At 39.8% G+C, this 25,693-nt stretch overlaps 3 protein-coding genes across 5 annotated transcripts; 2 read left to right on the top strand and 1 right to left on the bottom strand.

Annotated features, from left to right (window-relative positions):
• The first annotated feature begins 10,149 nt into the window (after nucleotides 1-10,149).
• Nucleotides 10,150-13,666, top strand: LOC108047661 (protein unc-119 homolog). 2 transcript variants are annotated; one of them, XM_017127948.2, is made up of 5 exons: nucleotides 10,150-10,623; nucleotides 10,719-10,842; nucleotides 11,330-11,965; nucleotides 12,031-12,203; nucleotides 12,815-13,666. In XM_017127948.2, exons 3-5 carry the CDS (start codon nucleotides 11,454-11,456, stop codon nucleotides 12,931-12,933), a joined length of 804 nt encoding a protein of 267 aa, XP_016983437.1. In that variant the 5' UTR covers nucleotides 10,150-10,623; nucleotides 10,719-10,842; nucleotides 11,330-11,453; the 3' UTR covers nucleotides 12,934-13,666. The 2 variants fall into 2 exon arrangements, with proteins under 2 accessions (XP_016983437.1, XP_016983438.1); XM_017127949.2 differs by lacking the exon at nucleotides 10,719-10,842.
• A 160-nt stretch (nucleotides 13,667-13,826) lies between these two features.
• Nucleotides 13,827-16,174, bottom strand: LOC108047660 (protein ABHD11). The gene is made up of 5 exons (XM_017127947.2): nucleotides 15,740-16,174; nucleotides 15,508-15,681; nucleotides 14,706-14,935; nucleotides 14,509-14,646; nucleotides 13,827-14,439 (listed from the first exon to the last, which is right to left on the bottom strand). The coding sequence occupies exons 1-5, from the start codon at nucleotides 15,995-15,997 to the stop codon at nucleotides 14,301-14,303; spliced, it is 939 nt and encodes a 312-aa protein (XP_016983436.1). The 5' UTR covers nucleotides 15,998-16,174; the 3' UTR covers nucleotides 13,827-14,300.
• A 430-nt stretch (nucleotides 16,175-16,604) lies between these two features.
• LOC108047649 (zinc finger CCCH domain-containing protein 18) lies at nucleotides 16,605-22,478 on the top strand. 2 transcript variants are annotated; one of them, XM_017127934.1, is made up of 6 exons: nucleotides 16,605-16,918; nucleotides 18,169-18,974; nucleotides 19,326-20,898; nucleotides 20,973-21,125; nucleotides 21,192-21,329; nucleotides 21,816-22,478. In XM_017127934.1, exons 2-6 carry the CDS (start codon nucleotides 18,213-18,215, stop codon nucleotides 22,124-22,126), a joined length of 2,937 nt encoding a protein of 978 aa, XP_016983423.1. In that variant the 5' UTR covers nucleotides 16,605-16,918; nucleotides 18,169-18,212; the 3' UTR covers nucleotides 22,127-22,478. The 2 variants fall into 2 exon arrangements, with proteins under 2 accessions (XP_016983423.1, XP_016983424.1); XM_017127935.1 differs by lacking the exon at nucleotides 16,605-16,918 and adding an exon at nucleotides 17,022-17,395.
• The last annotated feature ends 3,215 nt before the right edge of the window (nucleotides 22,479-25,693 follow it).

Raw genomic sequence — 25,693 nt, 5'->3', positions numbered from 1 at the left:
TCTCAATATAATTATTTGTGATTAATGCACATTTAAGATTTGGAACTATAGAAAAATGTCAACATCCCAGTATTCCAGAATCTTTACTGCACATTTTTTAAGGTTTTTTATTATTTCACTAGGATTTTTATTTTATTTATTTTGATATCGAATATTCTTAGCTAGATTAAAGACTCTACCCTCTAGGGAAATTTCAAGATTTTAATATTCTATTAAACTTGAACTAAATGAGAGATCTTTTACCATAAAAATCTTCTTTTAATTTTTATGATAAATGCAAATTATGGATTGTCTTATCATATATTGCTTGCTTTAGATTAAATGTTTCGATATCCATTGAAACATGAATATTTTATGGCATATATTTTATTGTGTGGCGTTAGGATGAAACGCAGTGATCGAGGTTCGTTAAACGCCACTTGATAGTATCGTTGGATTTTCTCGGGACAAGTGGCTCCCTTCGACGGACAGGAGGACATGACCTGCTCGTGGGTTGTGGGAATCTCCCAGAGGGCCATCCTGCCCATCCTTCCCGGGAATGTGAACCTGTCCGGAGTGGCAGGCAAAGGTGATGGCGAAGGTTCTAACATGTGGTGGCTGGACCAAGACCAACCAGCTTTAAAATGGGGCTTTCCCGGCCAAACCAAACACACATGTGTGCCTGTGCGCCTCTAACTTTGGCTTAAATCGCAATTCGAAGGAGAGGACCGGTTGAGGGTTATGTTTTGGATTTCCCGTCGGATTAAGCAACTTAGTGCACAATCCGTCGCGCTGACCTGCCTCGTTTCCTTCAGTTCAGTTCCGACTGCCGAGTCTTTTCTTCGGGTCAGCTCAGGTCAGTTCGCAGGTCGGTCAGTCCGTCCGCCAGTCCGACTAATTGTAATCGTGGGAAAAACCAATCAGACGCAACATTCGGCCCTGGACCAGCTCGCTTTATTAGGGGGCAATATTAGCGTAATCCGCATTTAGGGTTTGTGTCGGAGAAGCCGTAAAGAACTTGGCTTGCGTTTACGGCCGCACCATAAACTGCTCGGATTTTGCCATTCGAAAACCTACCTGTCCGATATTTCATTGGGTCCACGGATTCGGGAATTAATTCGGTCCTTAGTTCGATTCAATGAGGTTGATCAATGGTTCCTTTATCATGACTTTGCCGTTACTCTTCAAAATTTGTGTATAGGTATAGGATCGAACCTACACCTTTAAGCCCATAACTTTTCTTACAGACATTATATTTCAAAGTGGCATAATTATAAATAATTGTGGTTGAATGTCTAAAAAATCGGTATTCCAAACTTATTTTTTAATTATCTGTAGATTTTTTGTAATTTTTTATGATGTAACCACATTTGAAATTTAAAAAAAAATAGGTCTGCAGAAAAGTGTCCAAAAACTGCACTTCTACTCTTATAACTTTTCTCGCAGACATCCGATTACAAAATGGCATACTTCTAAATGATCGTGGCCTAATTCTCTAAAAATCTGTGTTTTCAGTTTGGTTTGTATTTTTGGGTCGATTTTTCGTCATTTTAATGATGTTACCCCTTTTGAAATTTTCAAAAAATGGCTTTTCAGAAAAGTGACCTAAAACCTGCACATCTAGACCATAACTTTTCCAATTTAAGTCCTATTTTAAAGTGCCATAACTTTAAAGACTTGTGGTTTGATCCTCGAAAAATCTGCATTCCAAATTTTTATTTTAGCGTTGATCAAATTTTTGACCCATTTTCATGTTATATATTTTTAAGTTTCTGATGAGTTGTTCAAAGGTGACCCAAAATCGGACTTCCACATTCCATAACTTTACCAAATATAATCCGATTTCAAAGTGGCATACCTCTAAAGACTTGTGGTTGGATTCTCTAAAAATCTGCATTCAAAATTTTCATTTTAGCGTTGATCAAATTTTTGACCCTTTTCATGTTACTTATTTCTAAGTTTCTGATGGGTTGCAAAAAGGTGACCCACACTTGGACTTCTAGATTCCATAACTTTACCAAATATAATCCGATTTCAAAGTGGCATACCTCTAAAGACTTGTGGTTGGATTCTCTAAAAATCTGCATTCAAAATTTTCATTTTAGCGTTGGCCGACTTTTTGACCCATTTTCATGTTAGTTATTTTTAAGTTTCCGATGAGTTGTCCAAAGGTGACCCAAAATTGGACTTCCACAGTCCATAACTTTACCAAATTTAATCCGATTTCAAAGTGACATACCTCTAAAGACTTGTGGTTGGATTCTCTAAAAATCTGCATGCAAAATTTTCATTTTAGCGTTGATCAAATTTTTCACCCTTTTCATGTTTCTTATTTCTAAGTTTCTGATGGGTTGCAAAAAGGTGACCCACACTTGGACTTCTAGATTCCATAACTTTACCAAATATAATCCGATTTCAAAGTGGCATACCTCTAAAGACTTGTGGTTGGATTCTCTAAAAATCTGCATTCAAAATTTTCATTTTAGCGTTGGCCGACTTTTTGACCCATTTTCATGTTAGTTATTTTTAAGTTTCCGATGAGTTCTCCAAAGGTGACCCAAAATTGGACTTCCACAGTCCATAACTTTACCAAATTTAATCCGATTTCAAAGTGGCATACCTCTAAAGACTTGTGGTTGGATTCTCTAAAAATCTGCATTTAAAATTTTTATTTTAGCGTTGATAAAATTTTTGACCCTTTTCATGTTACTTATTTCTAAGTTTCTGATGGGTTGCAAAAAGGTGACCCACACTTGGACTTCTAGATTCCATAACTTTACCAAATATAATCCGATTTCAAAGTGGCATACCTCTAAAGACTTGTGGTTGTTTTTTAATTTTGTATTTTTTTTTTGTTTTATTGCTTTTAAGGATCGAAATCGAAATATAGAACATTTAATTTTTAAAGAGATGTAAGGTATATAAACTTAGGCTTGCCGAAATTCGCCTCCTTTCTTGTTATATAAAAAATATTTTTATATTTTTGTACGAAAGGCACGAGTTTTAAACCCTCATAATCTTTGATTTTTCAACAATCCAGTTTAAACTTTTTTAATTCTATGCATGTAGTTTTATATTATTTATATGTTTTCATATAACCACTTGTAGTGTCAGTTTTGGATGTCCTCCCGACAGCCCCGGTCGTTTATCATCGTCGTCTAATGATGACGGCTCTACGGATCGCCCTACGGTCGGAGAAACTCAGATGATGAATGGATCCATATCCGGTAGCTGCAAGATTATCGGATACGTGGTCATGTTTATGCATATATCGGACCGCCATCGATATTTGGTGATTCAGCTGGGGACGTCGCAGGTGGCCATAATTTAGGCGGCGGTATCTCTCGTTTAAAAGTTAAATGAGCCGCCGGAGACCTCATTAGATACGCACCCCCCGTTGTCTATCTATCAATCCATCCATCTAACTATCTATCTGTCTGCTATATGCCTCCATATTATATATTCAATAGTCTATATCTGCGTATGTACGCGCGTGGCATGAGCAATCGGAAATCGGGTGAACAGTAGCCAGCCGACATCGCCACCTGTCCATAAATCGCTCAGACCCAAAGACCCATGGCATTATACATACGATATGAGCAGTGTGTCAGGAGGGAAACGCACCCGAAATACTAATTATGGGAACGAAATCTATGGGGCGTCATAAATCAAATTCGAATTCCGTTCGCAGGCGTTACATCGGAACCATAGACGTAGCACGATGATATTGTAGGTGTTTCGGATCTATAACCGAAGTACCATTTTCGGGGACCCGAGAGAAAGGCAGAGATTGGAGATAAGAATCACAGGGGATCGATGGCTTGCATACCAAATCATACCGAGAATGATTTGTGCCCAAGTGTCCCATGCCAACGGGTCTTCGCATTAGTGAAACCCTAAAATCAGGATGGTTTTCGAGAACCCCCAGATCTTCGGTTTGATTTGCGGCCCTCGATAGGAAGTACTTGTCCTTTTGCTATTCGAAGATTGGAATTTTAACCATTTTTTGATCTTCAGATAATATTGATTCATTTTCCAAATCCTGTTGAAAATGAATCTTGAGTGGTTTATCAAATTCTCTGCTGGATGCTTGACTTTTTGATCGATCAATCGAAGATCATACCAAAAAGATACCTTACAATCATTCGACCAACTTGTTTATACGATTGTTATGATGTATGATGTTTTGACTAATCCTAATCCTTAAAATATCTAAACAATTTTGATTACAGAAAATATTTACGAAAGTTCAAGTTTATAGAAACAAAATAAAGCTAGAATGATTTGATTTGATTATCGGAGAAGAATCTATAGATTCATAAAATTCTTATTTGGTTTTTGAATAGAGATTTGTATTTTCCGTTGAATTGATCAAATATCAAAATCAAAGGTCTGGGATTTCTGTGGAATATAGATCGTTTTCTGGATCTGCTTGGTATTTCCATACTTCACACCCCCTGCTGTTTTTTCGCCCCCACCCCCTTTAGCACACTTTTCCAGTGCCTACTGTACGTGGGACATCCAACTGAGCTGTGGAATGGGGTTTGTTTATAGGGCTGAGGTCAACTATCTATGTAAATCCAATATTTGGAGTTTGATAACGCATGTACAATCCACATATGGAGCATAAAGCATGCAGTTAGTGGGTGGAAAGGGGGTGGTTCGGTTGTTGGGAGGTGGAAAAGTAAAAAAAAAGTTTATTCCTTGGGAGGGAATACAAATAAACTTTTGGCCCTACGCGCGGACAGACATTATGTGCGCATTATTTTGAATATATGTACATAAATTATTTCGGAATATTTATGTACGTCTTTGTTTGTATGTCTTTTGGTTTGAAATTATACGTGTAAAAAAACCACACGATTTCAAATGCAGTTGCAGCTTTTCGGGCCTTTTATTGAAAGTAAATATTTATGTATGTTAATGTGGGTATATCTTTTGAAATATTGTTTTCTGGAAGTCAACCTTGTATTATAAGATAGTTCAGATACAATTTCTATTATGAATAAATGTTTAATAATAATTTTAAAAACTAGTACATTTTTCTAGGGACTTAAGTAATTTTTTTTTTAATTTGCATTTCCAGTTTTCAAAGTCAGAAATATTTTCATGTCTTTTTATACCATTCCTAGTCGGCTAAGGTATACTGTACAGTAAAATCTAGCCGCTGCAATGAGTTCTAGTGGTAGTATCTCAAAAATCGGGCAATTAAAGCACTCCGGGACTTGAACACCGGGTTTCCTTTTCCTCCTGAAGGTCAGAATCAGAAATACAAAAGGGAGCAAGAGCAACCCTTTGAAAGGTAAAGTTCAAGCTCTTCGTGTGAGTGTTTGGGTTTTGGTTTGGGTTTCGGTTTCGGTTTTGGGATACCTACAATCCAACAGTCCTACAATAATGCACTCACCAACACCAACACCATCGGGAATCCATATCAGCACGGAGGAACAATAACAAAACGCCGCAATAACAAAACATTCGTGCCCCGGACAATCGGACAAACGGACAAACGGAACGGACGGAAAGTTCAGACATACCATACACACAGGCACACCTACGTTTCTAGAGCCACAGGCACACACAGTGGTGGGCAAGAGACTAGCGATAAATTATTCTATATGTTAATGATAAATTCATTCTAATAACAGTGTGTTACAAAATTTGTATTTATTATTTTTACATTAATACTTGCACTTGGCCTTGAAAGAAAATTAAAAAATAAATTGAATTTTAAGATTTATAAAATCGTGCTATCCATTTTGTAAAAACGGTGAAGTGGTGGACAATTTTCCTGACAATATTATTTTCCGTAAACCATAATATAGCTAGAGAGTTTTTTTACTCTTTAATATCAACACTTTTTTATAAATACATTTTAAGGCATATATTTTTATAAATGGTAGTTATTTCGTATTTTTTGAACGGTTACCAGAGCTAACAAGCTTTCCCCAGCTGGATATTTAAACCTGATCCCTTGGGTGCTATTTTCATGGGCTGTGGTGTACTCACACACACACACTCGCAGTAACCTTATAAAGGCAGGCCAACCAAATGGAGACGAAGGCGGCAGAGGCGTCGGCAGAGGGGCGACGCTGGCAGCGACCCGGGCAGAGGCGTCAGCAGAGTCAGGCCAGACAGTCTGTCGCCAGAAAATCCGCACTCACACCAGCAGCATTGCACTGACACGCACACTGGGAGAAATGAGGGACGTCGAAGGGGCAGGGGGGAAGGAATGACGGAGGGAGAGGGGGCGTCGCTGCCCACTGTGTTTTTGTATCTTGGTTGAGAAATCGCTCGAAAAAGCGAAGCGCAAGGCAAAGCAAAATTCCATTTAGATTATGCTCTGTGTTCTTATGCTTCTTCTTCTCGTTGCACTGAGAAAAAAAGTTAAGTGCTAACGACATCTTGTTGAGAATACACATATATGTAGGTTACAAAAACAGTTTTAAAGTTTAAAATCTTGCACTAAATTTGTGGCAGCTAAATCTAAAAACTTAAATTTGACGAATTTTTCGTAAAACTTGGTTATTGAAATGTAAAGCAAATCTATTTTAAAACTTTATTAAATGCATTTTTTATGGAAACTACAAATTTAAAAAAATTGGCTTAAGGATTGTCCACACACATAAATGTTTTTAAATTAAACGTGTACAAATCTTTTTGCTAAAATTCCAGTTTTTCTTCGCTTAAGAACATTTAATAAATTCAGTTTATAACCATACATGAATGGAACCTAATTTCGTAACCATATTGTACAGCGCTTATTTTTGCTTCTATGTTTTTTTTTGGTAAATATTGCAACAAAAATTCTTACCGACTAAATATAAAACTCAACAAATATATAACGCTCTTTTAAAGCTCTTGGTCCGGAATTTGTTGTCATGTTTTTGATTTTCAGTGTACCTCTCCTGTTGTTGTTGGCGCTTTTGACGAGCTGAACGCGCTGCTTGGGAGGTGTTGCTCTACACGCACACAAACGCAATGAACCCCAGAAGCACACACACATTTAAATGAGCACTCGATGTGGAGAGGATGTGTGTGTTAGAGTGAGTGTGAGTGTGATTGCAGTGTGCATTGCATTGCCAGACCGTCCGGCGCGCATAACGTCATCGTCATCGGCCCAGTGGCGTCACTTTCCAAGGGGGTTTCCATCAAAAACACAATGAAGGGGGGCTAAAGTTCAATACTTAAAAATGATACTTAAACTTCCATTTTCTGGCCCAAAACAGGCACTTTTTTGTCCTATTAATTAAAACGGTTTAGAGTGATCTTGTTACTTTGGGATCGCCAGAAAGTATGCAATATTTTCAACAAACTGTATGTCCTTTTTGAAAAATAAAATTGCAATATTTTAAAGCCAATTATTTGGGACTGCCTAATTAAATATTCGTAAAGACGAATAACCTTCTTTCTCAGATGTATTTCCTAGAATATTCTAACCTCCGATCGATCCCCTTCCAATAACGACCATGTTTCCCCCACTCGAGTATGAATTTTATCGCCCACGATTTCGGTATTTGTTGTTGCCTCTACTGTTTGTTTTCGATACCCAAGCACACACACACACGCACATTCAAATACACAGGGGGTACTTGAGTTCTATGGTTCAAAAACCCCTCCCCGCAACCCGCCCCTAAAAAAAAATACTCAAACAAATTCTTCCAACTAACAATGCTAAGTTTCGTTTGCCATGTCAATGCAAATCGATGTTGATAAGTCTCAAGTAGCCATAATTTGGGAAAGTTTACTTACCAAGTTTGAAAGATTAGATATTCCTATACCTTATTCTATAAAGTTAACTTAATAAGCTACTGATGAAACAATATTTGTAGAACTTTTTTTTAGGGCCTGCTTAAAAATAAAAACTTTATTTCCTGTTACTAAACAAAAACATCTAAAAAGGTTTTTAAAGGGCGAAACATTAATCTGGATATGATCTATAAGATATATGTACATAAATGATCTTCAAAGAGAGCAAGTTTGCTAAAAAATTATATTATATCTTGCGGTTATTAAAATATTTTTACATAAATTCAAAAAATAACAACAGGAATGTATTAAACATTAAAAAAAAACCATGAAAAAGACATTGATACTTGATGATAAAAATCTAAAAATATCTAAATAACTGGACGATTATCCAGTTAGTTAAGTCCGTATGTTTTGACAGGATTTTTAATATATATTTTGTAAATTTCTTTAAATATTCTTAAGACCACCTGTTGTAATCATTAAAACGACTCGCATGCAAAAATTCTTAATCCCAATGAGCAGAACATTTTTTAACCGAAATGAAACCGAATCCTGCTTATGGCATTTCCACAGATCCAAAAGATGGATTATCCCGCGAATTCCTTGGATCTCTTGGATCTCAAGTTAACCCTTTCGGCCTGTCAGATGGCATACTCCTCAGGTGCCCGGCTGTCTGTAGTTTTTATGTGAGTTTTGGGGATAAATCAAGTGCGGGGCGTGTGTTCATAAGGGGGGTCAGTTTGGAGAACTCCAGTCAAACTGTACTAAAGATAGAGGCGAACACGTTCCCAGTGCCACCACACAGATGCACACACACACACACCAGCACACCAAGCAATGTAAAAAAAAACAAAAAAAATACAGGAAACGCGGACGCCAATGGAGAGAACACATGGGCGGGGGTAGAGGACAGCGGACGGGGGATAAGTGCATATGTGGCCCCTGAAACTTAACACTTCTTTGGCTCCGGCTGCGAATATTAAAATACCCACTTAAGGCCAACAATAACAGCGGCAAGAAGCAGAGAAAATGAGAAAAAGAGGAGCTAGAATTGAACTCAAGTAGTTTCCTCTCACACTGGCAAAAACAAATAGACTTTAAATACAAATACAAAAAATAGAACACCTTTATCAAAAAGTTTAACAGTCATTAATTTACATTATCTTTAAGGACAAACATTCAATAACAATAGGTTCAAGGAATAGAGTTCGACACTAACAATATAACTCATACTCATTGTTATCAAATTTGTAAGTATTTAATATAAATTTAAAAAGAAAAACATTTTTGGTTTCAAACTTGTAAAAATATAACACTGTCATATTGAAATTAAAAAGCAATAAAATTGGAAATTAATAAGACCAATTAGTATTAATTAGTATTATTGATATTTAAAAAACAATTTTAATATTTTTTTTCATTACTACAAAAATTTTAAATAATGGTTTTTCGGTCATAACAATAATATTTAAAATATGAAGTTAGTTTTTCCCAGTGCCCGAACATGATCTGGCATTGGCGCCCGTGCGTCTGAATATGGAAATCGAAATGGGTACGGTATGGTGTGCTATACGGAATGGGATATGGGATAGGGATAGGACACTTGAGTTTTGGACCGGGCTTATCTTCGGGCTAGAGGAATCCACTCGAAAGGGCGCTCGTCAGCACTTGAGAAAAGGAGAAGCAGGCGGACTGCATGGATATTAACTAATTGTCGGCCACAAAAACGCAGGGAAGCGATCGACACGCCATTTAACACATTTGCACGCTCCAAAAGTATTTCCTTTTCGAGTTTATTCTGTACCCAATGATATTCTTTTTTTTAGCTTAAAACGTGATTTACTATATTGTTTTGTCAAATCGAATATATATATATGATATAGTGTAAGATATAGTGTATATAAAAAAAATGTAAATACTTAAATTTTATTTGTTTTTTATTTAGAGTTTTTCTTCTTTAAAAACGTTGGGTCCTTAAAGGATTGATATTTTAGTGAACTGTTAAATATTCAAATGAAACAAATATGTATGTATGTTATACGATAAAAATTTAAAAATTGCAGCCCAAAACTTTTTTTTATTTATATATTAAATTCTTGGCAAAATAAATCATTTTCTAGTCTTGAACTTTAAATTTTGTTAGCAACGCGCCAAAAGTGTCTCCATACTTTATTTTACCAAATGGTAACATTAAATGAGGCTAACCTTTAGGAGAGAATCAAATGAAATATAAAAAACAAATTTCCGTTTTTTTTTTTACTATGTTGTAAACAATTTAGTTTTTCAACCCATTTTTCTGCAAGATATTTTTAAAATTTTTTTAAATCCGATAACTGCGCGCCAACTGTGTGACCCCGCCCAATGACAAGTAAAAATGTTATTTCCCTGGTCTTGCAACTCTTGGCAGTCGATAGACAGCACCGCCTGCCTATCGGCGATAACCTTAATCGGACGTGTTTTGCAAAGTAGATGCAAAAAAGTGGGCAGAAAAGTGCAATGTTTAACGTTTAAGTGCGTTAATTGGAGTTGCAAACAACAACAACAACAGCATTGTTATGCCGGTCAAATTAATTTAATTGATTTTCGGGAAGCGCAGCAACAACAAAACCACAAAACGCTCACAAATACACACACATACATGCATATATACTAATACAAAGGACGCCAACGGTAAAAGGAAAAACAAACACAAAGAAAATCAAAAAGGAAAAAGGAAAGGAGAGCGCAGCTTTTCCAGGAATTGGGTCATTTGTTGTTGTTGCTGGTGATTTTCCTTTGAATTTTCATATTTTGTTGTTGTGTTGTGTGTGCATTTGTTGTTGTTGCTGCTGCTGGTTGTTGTTGTTGCTGACAGCTTAAATGTTATGGCAACACTGGCAAATTGCATTTGCGTGGGTGAGTATTGTTTTTTTTAATGCATTTATTTATTATTTTTTTCTTTTAAATGTTTTATTCTAAAAAAATGGTGATTCTCTTTATGTTTTCTAAAGAGTGAGGAGGGAAAATCAAAAGGATAATACCAAATCCAATTGGGAAATCGGAAGGAAGCCTTATATATCCACCAGAAAATCCTGGCACAATTTATGGCAACTCTACGCGTATGTGTTTGTGTGGGTTAGTGTAATTCTTTATTATTGTTTAAATTTATTTTTGTTTTTTTGGTTACTTTGCAGATGCAATTTAATATGTATATTATTATTATTATTTTTTGAATTTTTTTTAGTAAACCAAAATGGTACATTTCGTATGGTATATATACCCATTGTACTTAAAATCAAATTTTTTTGATTTACTTTATTTTTATATTTCAAATATAGTTAAGAACTATAATCAATTTTGTATACCTTGTAATTATGAAAGCATATTAAAAAGGATGTAAAGTATACATAACTCTCTTTGTAATTCGCCTACGATTTTTTCTTAAATATCCATAATGGATAATATAATATGATAATTAAAATATCCATTATAATTTTAATGATAACAAAAATGTATCCGAAAAAGGTAACCTTATAATTTCTCCTTTTTTTTTGGTTGAAAAACTACTACCTTATTTATTATCTTCCCCTACTAAACAACCTTTTCGTTATTTTTCTTGCAGAGTGAGCCAGCAAAGTAGCTTGAAAGCGAAGGATACCACTGCTACAGCCAGTCAGGAGCCTTAATCTCCACCAGAAACTGTTCAGCTTCAGAATCCGATCCCCAGACCATAATTCCCCTAGAAAATGAGTGTGGTTGGCAAGCAACTGAATCCCGTGCAATCCTCCAATGCCGCTGCCGTGGCCACATCTTCCTCTTCAGCCGGCGGAGGATCCTCTTCATCCAGCAGTGGGGTGGAGGCCAACGGTGGCAGTGGAGGATCCGCGGGGGCTGCCGCCTCGGGAGGCGGAGGTGCCTCCAACGACTCCAAACGAGCGGCGGAGCCCTCCAGCGTGAGTCCCGACGAGGTGCTCCACCTGACCAAGATCACGGACGACTATCTCTGCTCCGCCAATGCAAATGTGTTCGAGATTGACTTTACGCGGTTCAAGATCCGCGACCTGGAGAGCGGAGCCGTGCTCTTCGAGATCGCCAAGCCGCCGAGCGAGCAATATCCGGACGGACTGTCCGTGGAGGAGACCATGTTGGCGGCAGCCGAGGAACTGTCGCTGGAGGACACTGCCGATCCAAATGCCGGACGCTATGTGCGCTATCAGTTTACACCGGCATTTCTCAACCTTAAAACTGTGGGAGCCACGTAGGTTATCCTGTATTTTATAATGCCTACATCTTAACTTATATTGGCTTTATCAACTCTTTTAGTGTAGAGTTCACTGTGGGCAGCCAGCCTGTCAATAATTTCCGTATGATCGAACGCCACTTCTTCCGCGATCGCCTGCTAAAGACTTTCGACTTTGAGTTTGGCTACTGCATTCCATATTCGAAGAATACGTGCGAGCACATCTACGAGTTTCCTAACCTTCCACCCGACCTAGGTGAGCAGTCCAGCCCAGTTAAGCGGGCATTTACATAATCCCAGCCAAGCAGTCAAGAGGCTGCCAAAAAGTTAAAGGTGTTTGTGGGTCAAGGCCGCTTTGCACTTCTGTTTGTGAGAAAGAGGGTTGTTTGTGGCACATTAATAGGCTTTTATTTGTCAGATTTCGTTGATAAGTTTATGACCATATACCATTATTATTATTTTACAATTTTGGTGCCAGATGACAATTACAAATCTGTTATCTTATGCTTTTATAATTTTAATTTTATATTAATGGGGTCTTATTTATTTATTTAGATTATTTGTATTAACATTTATCATTATTCCATTATAAGCTTTGACAATATTAAGTATTTATTAATGTTTACTTATTTCCAAATTTAACTCGAACACGAAAATTATATTTATGCTAATGAGAAGTTATTTCATTTCGTTATTTTATATCGTTTAGATTTAATTTAAAGTTTGAGCAAGTATATTCTTAACTGTATCCTAGCGTGAAGCTCACTTCGATATTTTATTACAACCAATGTTTTCTTACCATTTAAATTAATTTGGTCCAAAATGAGTTATGTATCTATAATTTATTGACTTATTTTATCTTTTCAGTGGCTGAGATGATATCGAGCCCCTTTGAGACGCGCTCGGACAGCTTTTACTTTGTGGAAAACCGACTCGTCATGCACAACAAAGCCGACTACGCCTACGATGGCGGCATTATAGTCTAGAAACCCAACTAAGCAGTGTATGGATGGAAGTGAAATGGAACTACAACTAGAGCAAAACTAATAACTAAAGAACTAAAACTACAAAAGCTGTGAGACAAAATCAATGACTTGTCACACACACAAAACACTGAAACACCCACTCACAATCCACAATCACTACACATCGAATCGAGGAATATTATCACAGCCATTTTAGCCTTAGCACAAGAGTTTTACCCACCATTCCTGTTTGATGTATTTAGCAAGGATAATGACTCCCGTACACTCCAAACACAAACACAAAAACAAACAAACAAACACACACTGAAGCACGCGGAATGTGTTCATTTATCAATGATTTAAACTTCGACTATATAATTTTAAGTGCAATGTGATTTCCCCTGATTTATATCTGTATTTATACACATTTATTTATTCCTAATAAGTAAGTACACTCACACACGCCCAACAAGGAACATACATACGTATACACACACGAAACCAAAGAAAAACGAATTGAAACATTTCGAAAATTAGAAAAACCAAAAAAAAAAAAACAATTGCTGTCAATTTTTGTATGCAGCATACGATCATACGAGATCTATCAGCTTCTTCATGGCATTTTTTTCGTGTCTGTGTATGTATATTTTTTAACAAAACCCAGATGAAAAAAATGAAACGAAAATGAAAATCTAAAGAATCTAACGATCACACGCCGAACAAGAATGATAAATTAAATTACATTTTAAATGTACATACACCACTATAAATTGAAGTTGGGTCAACATTTTTGAGAAATCGAAACTGACGTCATTTGGAGTGCATTTCGTGACTAAAAGTACTTGAAAATGTAGCTACAGTAAGTATTTGTTGGGGAAAACCTTGAAAAATCAGTTCAAAAATAGTCAGTATAATCAGGTTTAATGTTGCTTATTTAAAAGCTGAATTAATTTTTATTTGGTTATAATACCAACCGATAACCGGTAATACAAACCGTGGTTCACTTAACTAATCAAATAATTATTGGCTTATATTTGATTTTAGTTTTCTATATCAGGCGTTAAATTTTAGCTACTGTACCCGCAAGAAAATGACTAATTTATTCAAAATAATGTTATTTGATTATTTAAGCCTTATCAAAATGTTGCTATCCTGCTCTTTTTTGTGAAGGTTTACTATCTTGATCTGTACAGATCTTAAATTGAAAGTATGCAACAACTTTTTTGTTTTATAAACAGGAAATTAAACCTTATATTTCATATACGTTTTCCATTTATAATGTTACATGTAGAAAACCTATCCAAAAAAAGAGTTTTTAAGTTTATTTAGCTAAAGCCTATATATTATTGACTCCTTTGTACAATTGGCTAACATAACAATTTGGTGGTTCAGTCAGATCTGTTTAGGAACTCGCTGACTAATGTTAAAAATTCTTGCGGCTGTTCAAAGTGCACCAGATGACCGGCTTCCAGCCAGTGAATCTCGGAATTCGGGAACATCTCCTGAATTTGCGGCCATTGCTCGCGTCTGAAATCGAAAAAACATTGCGTTAATTTGGATTTTTAGAGTTGGTAATCTGTAGCAACCAAAGCTAACCTCATGTAGGGTGAACGCGATCCGCAGATAAAAGTGGTGGGTCCCGTATACGGAGGCAGTTCTTCCAGATTACTTTGGTAGTTATCGAAGCGGGTGAGGAAATCTCTAAGAACCTGGGCATTGCAGGCCCACGAGAATCTGTAGGGGATTACTCCTTTGAATCAATCCAAATTTAGTCCCCAAAGAGCCTAACTTACGCCCCCGAATCGGGATCTTTCCGCAGATTCAGCATGATGAAGTCCACGGTCTCGTCTTCGGTGGCTTCTAGTAGTTTTTCCCTGGCTAATTTCCTGCCCTCCGACATGGACAAAGACGGTGAGAGATCCAGGGAGACCATCGCGTCGAAGATTTCCGTCATCTCGCCAGTGGAACGCGGCACGCTTATGGGTGATATGTCCACTACTATCAATCGGTCCACCATCTCGGGCTAAAATGGCACAAATCATGATTTAATGTGGATTCAAAATACATAGATTTGTGTAAGATTATACTTTATACTTTTGTAATAGAATACTTTATAAAATTCTTTGGCAATTTTTAGAATCACATCCTGCCATCTTCTTTGAACCTTACTAGGTATTGTTTCCTTTATTTATACAGTCGTAACATACCTAACTTGAAGTCTCTATGGATCAATAACAAAAATGGAACCCTTACTAATAGGAATATGAATTACATATTTAATTTTAAATAAAATAATACTAGTTATACCTATATTGTAAAACATATTCTGCACTGATCCTGAACCATATTAGGTATTGTTTATTTTTTTAAGGAGTGCTTTAACTAATCCTAGATATATTTATGTCAACATATCCTGCTCCTAGCTAAACAACAATGGACTTTTAAGCCTAAAGGTTCATATACTCGAGTAATATCAAATATTCCACTTGAAATTTCACAGAACCTAGTTGTTTTACTTGGGATCTATTCTGTACTGATGATCAATATTACGTATTGTATTTCAATCTTCTTGGTGAATTACAGTGCACCACTCACGTATTTGCGGGCGAAGTACATCATGGAGCGACCTCCCATGCTGTGTCCCATGCAGGCGGCTTTCGGATGGTTGCGCTGCTCCATAAAGAGACGCAAATCCTCGCTCATTGCCCCCGAATTGTGGACACTCGAATGGGGACTCTCGCCATGATTCCGGACATCTATAGCATACACCTGGGGGTAAAAAACTTCTTATTATTCAGGGTAATCCATAAAGTACCCAATGACCCACCTTTCTGGGCACTTTCCGCACCAGAGCCTTGCTAATTCCCCGCCAATTCTGCTTGGAACCGAATAGTCCGTGGTAGGTCAACAAAGGTGGCCTCGTTTCGTCGGTTCCTTCGCCCGTGTACAAATCGAAGCTCAGTTCCACGGGCTCCGAGGAGTACCCCTTCTTCAGGACCCAAAAAGGACATGACCCTGGAGGAAGGACTCTCTTTCCCGCGGGAAAATACGTTAGTAAACGTAACGATTTCGTCAGGTGCTGCATTTGGTGGCCAGTGTGTACACACGCCACCGGCGGGAAAAACTAAGCGGACAGTGGTGTGTGCGTGGGTGAAAAGGGGGCTATGTTCTTCCAGTTGCGTAATTAAAATCTCAGTCAAATGTTGTTAATTTCGAACATTGTGCCAATTGTATTGTGGAGTCAAGTTTTTGAGCTATTTACATATGCCAGGCAATCGACAGGGACGTAGTTCAAAACATTCATTAAAGGGTGTTTGGAAAAAAAATCTGGTGTTTTAAAAGGTTATTTAATACTGATTTTTAAATACAATATTCCGATATGGAACCAATTGATAGTTTAATTTACTATTTTTTCGAAATAACTTTCAATATTCTTTTATTTATTTCATAGATATATTCTGGCAAACTAACATTTTTTTAGAACAAAAGTTTTACATCTTCGCTCTGCAGTTTTTTCCCTAAACTATTAAGAGACTTTTTCGATTTTTTTTCCAACACGCAATGGAGTTTTTTTTTTAAAGGGGCATGTTAGCCCCGCTTAACCCTTATGCGACGACCTTACCGGCCAAGTGGCATCACTGTCGGGTACCCTTAACCTTTTTTAGGGTATTTTTAAAAAGAGGAATTTCCCGTCACGCTGCGCACGGTCACTCTGGAGGGGCAGCCGCCATATTTTCTATTTTTCGTGACAGAGGTTATTGTTTTAACTCAAAAAAAAACGAATCGAACGCAATTTCCGCTGCCAAAACTTTTCCAGCTGGCCAATTAGCCAGCGCTTACAGGTAATCCAGCTGCAGGCCGGGAAAACAGACAACAGGCACTCTATCCCAGTCCTACGGCAAAAGTCCGGCGAAGAGAAAAAAGAGGGGGAAAGCGCAGCGCTGACGTCGGCAGAGGCAGCGCAGCGGCGTTCTCGCTCGCACCCACACACACAACTGAAGCATAGGTAAGCAGCAACAATAAATCGAGCATATTGCTTAAACCAGACCAACAAATTGATATATTTTCAAGTATTCTATTTTTCCCCTCCAAAAAAAAAACCGAAAAAGTAAAAGTTCAAAATGTAAAAGTATTACAGTAAAAGTCGAAAGTCAGTAAGTGAAAAAGTGGTTAAAGTTGTTAAGTAAATCTAATTTCGGTCGCGAAAAGTGCGCAAAAGTCCGCAAAAATTCAAGAATATCAAAAAATTAACTTTCTGATGTGTGTGCGTCTGTGTGTGTGCGTGTCCTTAACTGTTTGTGTGTGAGAGGGAGGGAGCGCGTTTATAAATTTTTCCAATTGCTCACTCTCTCTCGCTCTCTGTTGTCTCTCTCGTTCGCGTCACAAAAATTGATCAAAAATAAAATACAATAAAAAAAGGCAGTAGCACACACACAATATAATCAATAAATTAAAAAGATAAATGCTAATAAAAGAAATGAAGGTAAGAACCCTACAAAAAGTTAACAGCAACAAAAAAAAATTTATCAATCAAAACTTTTCTTCTCCCTCATTGCAAAAAAAAGAAATAAAACGATACCCATATCGATTAAAATGCCCCATCGCGCTATCGGAGCAATCGAAAAGCTATCGGCATTTGTTGGGGGCTTTTGACCGTGACCTTGGTTTTGTTTCCCTTTGTTGACCCCAACTTTGTCTCCCTTTATCGCTAATGGGTTATCGAAGTTGCTATTCTGGCGATTTTTTTTGTTGATTAAAACGATTACATAAGAGTACATCCAATGCGGGATCGTTCTATCGATCTTAAACAAAAAATTACATTTTTTTAAAACTTATATAGAAAGGTCAAGACTTATGCATTTTCTTAAGAACTTTCAATTTTCAAGAGGATTACCAATAAAAAACCACGTGTTATGATTTTGTGATATATGATTATTAATTAAAATCGAAAATGGTTAAGCTAAATATATTATCACTGGTTTACAAAAAATCCATGACTTCTAACCAGGTCTTAATATTCTGAATATACTGATTAAAAATATATATATCGATCAAAATCAAAATAGTATATAAACTGTAATAGCTTAGAAGAAGCCTCCAACAAATGATCGACTTGCTCCACTAGTTTTGCCTCGGTTATATTCCCCCACCCACTGAAATGTGGTGGTTTACTATCGTCTAAGATTTGTCCAGGGAGTTGTGTAGGAATAGCCAAGATAGTCCAACTAATACCCGTTCCCTTCGAATCTCCTGCAGAAACGCCTGGGAACGAGTTGCCCGCACCGGCATAAGGCGAACCCATGGTCCTCGATATGGAATCGGACGATTCTCGTGCCAGTTCCCCGTCCAACTCTTCGGAGTCGCGTTCGAGTTCGCCCACCAACGACAAGGAGGAGGAGATTGCTCCCGATCCGGTTGAGGATCAGGCAGACGAATCGGCTGGCGGTGGTGGAGGAGCCACTCTGGAACGATCTGTTCGGGCCGCGTCCACCAGCAGCTCATCGTCGAACTCCAGCTCCAGTTCGAGTCGCAGTGAGCTGTCCAAGAAGCAAAAGAAGAGCTCGAGCAGCAGCAGCGGCAGTGGCAGTGGCAGCAGCTCCTCCAGCGGGTCCTCCAGCGAGGATGAGGTCGACCAGGAGCCGGAACTGGAGCAGGAGCCACTTTCCGAGCAACAGAGGCAGCGACATGCTGTGCCTGAACCGGAACCTGAATCCTTAGCGGCGGCGACTGCGGAAGAAGTGCAGCAGCCTGGCTCTCCAAGCGCGAAATCGCAGCCCAGTTCGTTCCTTTCCTCCGTTCGCAGCAGGAGCAACAGTCCCCAGCTGTACAACCAGGCTGCCGTGGATCTGAATATCAGCCACGAGGATCTGAGCGATGTTAGCGACATCGAGGCGGACGAGAAGCGAGCACCGTCCAAGAATTCGCTGCATCCGGCGGACGAGGACGAGGATGGCGCCATCTCCAACGACTCACTGCCCGCTATGGGCGAGGAGGACGCAGTGCAGCAGAATGGCAAGGCGGCCAGCGGGGATGAGGAGAAGGCATCCGCCAAAGAGACCAAAGTGAGCTCCTGTCTTTACGAATCTAGGACAAACGTATTTCTATACCCTTTAAAAGGCTTGCTGGTTTCAAAAGCATTTAATAAATTCTTAGTAGTTATACTAACTTAACTTAGTTATTTTAAACGTCTTAATATTGGGGTTGGTTTCCCTATATCTTTTATAGCTGCTATACAATAATATAATAATTGGTTGAAAATAGATTTGATCTTAAAATTTAAAAGTTAACCCGTAACGTTTGTGTTATATTGAAACCGTATGTTGTCTTTTCAACTTTGGCATTATCAAAATATAATAATAATATAATAAATAATAAAAATATATTAATTAAATCAAATTTTGTATTTATTCCAGCCCGACGAAGCCTCCAATGGGCGAGCGCCTGCGTCCGCTTTGGAGGAGGACCTGGTTAAGACGCACGACGACGACGCCTTGGACTTTGAGGCGGAGGAGGGCGAGTGTCCGGAGCCGGTAAAGGAGCCACCGTCGGAGAGCAAAGCCAACGAAACAAACCAGGCCAAGGGCCCCACCAAGGGACCGGAGGACAACGATGACGATGATGACGGCGAGGTAGACGGCGATGAGGACGACACCGATGACAAGGACAAGCGCAAGGATACCGCAGGCAATGGCAGCCTGGAAGAGGGCGAAGACGACAAGGAGAAGGAGGCGGCGGCGTTGGCCACGCTCAAGCGCAAGAAGGAGGAGGAGGAGCTGGAGGAGGGCGAAGTGTCCGACGAGGACGAAAAGCGGCCGGAGGAGACTGAACCAAAGCCGGTATGTCGCTTCTACACGCGCGGCCAGTGCACCTGGGGCATGAGCTGTCGCTTCCTGCATCCCGGCGTCACGGACAAAGGCAACTACACCATGTTCGAGAGCCTAGTGCGATCGGTTCCGATGCAGGGCGGTTCGGCCGCAGCCGGAGCGGCCAGCGCTGGATCCTCGGCCGCTGCCGCTCGCGCCGGATCGGCTGCTTATGGAGCGCACTCCTCGTCGACGGCCGACTTTCACGACTATCGGAACGAGCGGCCACCGCTTCACCATCGGCCGGCGCTCCTCCATGCGCCCAGTATTTACGGTGCCCATGTGCACGACAGCCGCACCCTGCTGCCCGAAGCGCCGGTGGTGGTGGAGAATGCCTGGGAACGCGGCCTGCGGACTGCCAAGGAGATGATGCGAAAGGCCAACAAGCGGAAGGAGCAGGACATGGACTTTGAGGACAAGAAGATGAACCTAACACTGTCGCCCGATGAAATGGAGAAGGATTCGTACTACCTCAAGGACCGTGGCGGCAGCAGCGCCCGGTCACCGCCCCCGCAATCGGGCTCGGTGCGCGAGCAGCCACTCAATCCGCTCATGCCACTCTCAATGCATCCGCATGCCGTTGCCCACAGCAATCCACGTGCCCTCCTGCCCCTGCAGTACTCCGTTTACGGTCCGCCACCGGATCGCTACGCTCGCGGGCAGTATATGCCGCCGCAGTACGAGGATGTCGACGCGTACGGCCGGATGGCAAGATATCGTGAGCTGCCGCCCCATCGGATGCCGCACTACGAGGACGACCGGCGATTGAGGCCGGCGCGTGAGGTCATTGTGCAGCGGGTGGAGGCCGCCGGACGGGGCGATGAGTGGAGCGATCCCTGGATGAGATCCAAGTCGATGGGTCGCGGCGGATCCTACGATCGCGAAGATCGCCGCCGGCGGGACAGACGCAGCTACAGCAGCAACTCGTCGTACTCCACCTCGAACAGCTCGCAAAGTGACTCCAGTTCGGATTCGTCGCGATCAAGCAGTCCGTCGGACCATAAGCGACGGTACGGCGGCAGTTCCCACAAGTTGGCCGGAGCCTCCGCCTCCGCGCGTCGGCATGGCGGTCGGGCAGCTCGCTCGCCCAGCCAGATCCCGCGTCGCCCCAGGCACTCTTCCAGTAAGTTCTTGGCTTGTTCATTCAATTGCTCAAAGAGTCTCATCTCAATCATTGCTTTAATCTGGCTTTTACAGAAGGTAGCCTTTCACCTTCGTACAAGCGACCCGCTTTGGACAAGCGCGGTGCTGGCCACAGTCCCGCCTCCAAGCGAAAGAAGCTCTCGTCGCCGGCACCCAAAAAGTTCGACAAGCTGAGGCGCCGGCGCAGCTCCAGCACATCTGACTCAGGTGAGGCATTATTTCATTAGCTATTACAAACACTTACTTTAATGTTTATGTTTAATTCGTTTACAGACTCATCGGATACCTCGTACTCCGAATCGGAATCAGGCTCCTCGTCGTCGGACAGCTCATCGGGATCCAGGGACACGCCACAGAAGCGAGTCAGAGCCACTGACAAGGCGCTCAACGAGCGAAAGCTTATCAAGAAGCGTAAGGATCACTCATTATGTACATATAGTTTAAGGGAGAAGTTCGAAGACATTTTTAGGGTATTTTTAATAATAATATAAATATCAGTTTTAGCAATTTAAAGTTTGTTGGTTTATAATCACTCAAGAAACCTTTTTAGATTAAAGTGTATTACAAATAAAAATATGTGCCCCTTGACCAATAAAATAAAATACGATTTTCGAAAATAAGAACATTTTCTAAATTGTTAAGATGCGGCTTTATTTGTCTGTAAGTAATGTTCTTTAAAGAGTCTTTTGTAGTTCAAGTGTAAAACAGCTTTCCCTGTAACTATTTTTGATGATGAATATATAGTTTTAGATTTGGTTGTGCAATTGATTCAAAGATACTAGATTACCGCATATAATACTAGCATATATGATTTGTTTTAAATGTTTTGTAAACTTAATTCTTACAATACTCCGTAATTCATTAAAAACTAATAAATTGCAATGTCTATCTCCACAGCCGCTGAACAAGCAACCAAGAAGCGTTCGCCCATTTCCATTGAGATTAAGAAAACGTCGAACATGGTGGGAGTTTCGGCGCTGGCCTCACCCAACAACTCAGCCGACTCCGACAAGGAGAAGGAACACGGCAACGGCAAGGATAAGGAGAAGGAACACAGCAAGGATAAAGACAAGGAGGGCAAGGATAAGGACAAGGACAAAGACGGTGGCAAGGATAAGGATGGCAAGAAGTCGCGTCGCGAGGAACTGCTGAAGCAACTGCGCGCCGTCGAGGATGCGATCGCCAAGAAGCGCTCCAAGCTTAACTGATCCGGCTGGCTCCTGTCCCTCCTTGTCATCATCCTCCTCATCCACAGTCTCGTATCCCTTCCACCCAAAAGCATCCGCAAGCTATACCCACCCAAACTCGCATCCCCTTCCTACAGCCGGCGGATATTCGATCGGCATCAATCAATACTTAGTGGTTACGCAACATTCGCATCGTATTCGATATTGCCCTGGCCTGTCGCGACCGACCCGATTGCAATATACAATTCAGTGCATTTAGGTTTAACAATCATTATGTCCTTCTTTTTCCTCCTTGACTACCGCCAACGATGGAGCATTAAATACTATGTTTATAATAGATTATAAATAAAAGCCAACACTTATGATGAAGAAATGTTCTGTAGGATTGCAAATGTTAAGGGGTACTTTATATCACTTTCAAATTGGGTTTAAGTGTCTGAATTAATGCCACTTTTAAACAACAAGTTTGTTGTTAATTAAAATGGAAAAAAAATCTAGCAAATATGTGAGCTCTTAATTTTAATATCAGAGGATTAACTCACAAATTTTGTAGATGTGTCACTCTTTGAAATCTGAATCTGATTAGTCAAGCAATGGGCCCTATAAATTTATTTTGGGTGAAAGCTGACATTCATCGGAGACTTCAAAATTTGAACCCGAAAGGGGTCAACAAATTGGTCATCGCTGAAATTAAAACTTACAAATCAGATTATTAGATATCCAACATTTAGAGTCGTTAATTTTAATAGGGCAAGTTGTGAATCAAGAAGAGCAGAAGTTGGTTAATGTTTCTTGTAAATCATTTTTATTAATATTACAAAATAAAATCGAAATATGCAACCAAAATTAAATTGATGCGAATAAATGATTTATTTAGTGAGTAACAGACTGAACAAAATATGAAATAATTTTCTGCAATTTCTTTAAATTTTCTGTGTATTAAAAGTAACCAACAAGTTTAAATAATGCAAATTTCGACCGGCGGTAAATCCTTTTCACAAAAGGAAACCTGCCCAGCTGCGGAGCATTTTTTCCATAGATTGGACAATTTTCCCCGGAGAGTGCGTGCGTGTGTGTAATGCGTGGCAATTCCGCGCAGTGTGTGTGGGCTGGGAAAACCTATTTAGATGACGAATCACAGAAATTTGGCCTCATCAATGTCTGCGGCTCAGGGATCGGAGTGCGTGTGAGTGTATTACATTTCAGGGTTTCATTTTTTATACATGCACATATATATTATGGTTTATTTTTTGTTTTGCTTGGCAATCTCTCGTCCCCGTCATCGTGTCGCATTTTTGGCAATCACAGGCGGCAGCAGAAGCTGTCAGAAGACATTGTCATCATCCAGCGACCAAGTCAAGAGCCACACCCCCAAAAAGGACCCACCCACCCAGGAGGGGAGGCATCCACCCACCTGGTCACGTCCTCATGTGCGTGAAACGACCATACATGTGTCCGTAATCGACTGAGTTCGTAAGCTCATGATACACTCGCAAAAATATGCTACAAATTAGAAAAATATTCTAAGAACTTGAAATGATGTCAACGAAATTAATTCAAAAATAAATAATTGAAAGTCAAAAAATTTGTATTAAATAAATTAATATTAAGTTCCTTTAAATATTATTTGTCCGACTTGATAAAACTTTTAATTTTTTTTATATAAAAAAGAATTCAATCAAAACTAAAAAAAATCGATGAAATTAATCCGTACTGGAAACCCTTGGTAATTTATTAGGCCCATGTTTATTAAATATTTTAGCGGACCAAAATCCAAATCCAGGTCCAATACAAATGGGGAAATACTATTCCAGTATAGGTAATTTTTCTTAGTGTATGCTTTTGCCTTTTCCTTGAGCCTAGCGGACTGCTTAGGAAATAGTGTAATAAAGGCCAGCTGAAGCTCCCGTCGAAACCGCAGATTCAGATTCAGATTTACGTTCGGCTGAAAATGAAACTGAATCTGCCACCGAGAGTCTGAACTCCGCCTCTTATTTTTTCCCGGGATTAGCAAATACCTCTGCCATTTTTTTGTTGGACACCTCCGCACCACCCACACAACACACACATGTGTGTGTGCGCCAAAAAAAAAAAAACAATCACGAACAGATTTATCGCATTCATATTCAGCCTGATGCGAAATGTGACCAAGAGGGTGAAAAGCGGGAAGGGAGGCAGCAAAAAAATGGGACCAACTCCCCCACTCCACCCACCACCCACCGCCCATTCCCTTGCCCCACCCCCTACCGCGCAAACCGCAAAATGGGATTACATTACTCAAAGAAATTTATTTTGACAGAACTAATATTTTGTCGCAGAGATCAGCTTTGGTCCTCATGTGCTGGCCTGCCCATGGAAATCTGGACTCTGATTGCCTGCTTAGTGGGGGAGGGGGTTGAGAAGGGGGCTGGGGAGGGGGTGGTGGTGGTGGGGTGGAGTGCGGTGGGGTTGTTGCTTCGGATTGGAGTAGGAGTGGGGCTTTTTTCGGGGGGTCCTATGCGATCTATGAACCGAATTCTGGTTACGAAACTTCTAAGAAATATTTATTTTTTAGATTCTTACTTATATTTTGAGTTCGTTAATTGAATTAAATTTAATTGTTTCATTTTATTATAAATAATGTGTTTTTAAAAACCCAAACAAGAATGTCAATATGATACAAACACAGTTAAACACAATTTTTATCAAACACAAGGTGCTAAATAAATTAATGTTTAGTACAACTAATATACATTGGCAAAATAATAAAAATAAGAAAGAGTGAGTACTTAATTATAAATTGGCTTGTAAATTATTTTATTATCTAAGGATTAATTGTCTTAAAACTTAAGGTCAATGTAAAGTCACTTTTAATAAAAATTTCGCTATTGTGGAGAGTTTGTTTAAGTCTTTAAAGATATGCAAAGGTGTTTGTGATTGTGAGTTTGTTAAAATTTTTATTGTGGTTTCCTTTGGCCAGTGTCAATTTCCGCGCCTTGACTTGATAAACGTCAACAAAGATGGGCGTAAAAATAAAATGGGGGCGTGGTTAGGGCCTGTTTTGTTTGCTTGGAAGCCCCAGCAACATATACATTTGTATATATGTATACAAGCATGTACGATGTACATATGAGGATTTGCACACACGTATTTGGCCATGTCCTTTGGCGTTGTCCCCTGTCCGTTTGTTGCCATAGCCGTTTTCTTTTTCCCTGCCGCCTTTTCCCCCCACTTTTCCCCCATTTTCCCCATTTCCATTGCGACTGCGTGTGGTATGCTTTATTTTTACCCAGGCAAAAGTTTTCTTTGATGCAATATGTACAAACGACCCGACCAGCTAACGGCCACCAGAAAGGACCAAATGCGAATGGCTGATGTCCTGTGAGCAGGCACCCCCAACCCCCCTTCTCCCCCCTTTTCCATACCCCCTCTATTTGCAACTCGACCCTCACGTACGAACTTTGGCCATAACAACAACTGTGGCCATTACGAAGCCAAGGCATGTGACGCGAAATCACACACACACATGTGCACAGGGAGAAAAAAGGGGGTTCTTTGCCAGTTAAATTATATCAAATTTCAAAAATTATTTGTTAATATTTGGATATT

Source organism: Drosophila rhopaloa, unplaced genomic scaffold (genome assembly GCF_018152115.1).
Source record: "Drosophila rhopaloa isolate 14029-0021.01 unplaced genomic scaffold, ASM1815211v1 contig_3, whole genome shotgun sequence".
NCBI classification, from domain to species: domain Eukaryota; kingdom Metazoa; phylum Arthropoda; class Insecta; order Diptera; family Drosophilidae; genus Drosophila; species Drosophila rhopaloa.
The sequence above is the reverse complement of the archived record's forward strand: the minus strand, read 5'-3'. Positions and strand labels throughout refer to the sequence as shown.

Bases quoted from the DNA above. Each gene is read 5' to 3' on its own strand.
- LOC108047661 (XM_017127949.2), top strand. From the start codon at position 11,454: ATGAGTGTGGTTGGCAAGCAACTGAATCCCGTGCAATCCTCCAATGCC. The intron at 11,966-12,030 runs GTAGGTTATCCT...CAACTCTTTTAG, and splicing joins CTTAAAACTGTGGGAGCCAC to TGTAGAGTTCACTGTGGGCA. The intron at 12,204-12,814 runs GTGAGCAGTCCA...TTATCTTTTCAG, and splicing joins TAACCTTCCACCCGACCTAG to TGGCTGAGATGATATCGAGC.
- LOC108047660 (XM_017127947.2), bottom strand. From the start codon at position 15,997: ATGCAGCACCTGACGAAATCGTTACGTTTACTAACGTATTTTCCCGCG. The intron at 15,682-15,739 runs GTGGGTCATTGG...TTTTACCCCCAG, and splicing joins TGCGGAAAGTGCCCAGAAAG to GTGTATGCTATAGATGTCCG. The intron at 14,440-14,508 runs GTTAGCTTTGGT...TTTCGATTTCAG, and splicing joins TCGCGTTCACCCTACATGAG to ACGCGAGCAATGGCCGCAAA.
- LOC108047649 (XM_017127934.1), top strand. From the start codon at position 18,213: ATGGTCCTCGATATGGAATCGGACGATTCTCGTGCCAGTTCCCCGTCC. The intron at 20,899-20,972 runs GTAAGTTCTTGG...TGGCTTTTACAG, and splicing joins TCGCCCCAGGCACTCTTCCA to AAGGTAGCCTTTCACCTTCG. The intron at 21,330-21,815 runs GTAAGGATCACT...CTATCTCCACAG, and splicing joins GCGAAAGCTTATCAAGAAGC to CCGCTGAACAAGCAACCAAG.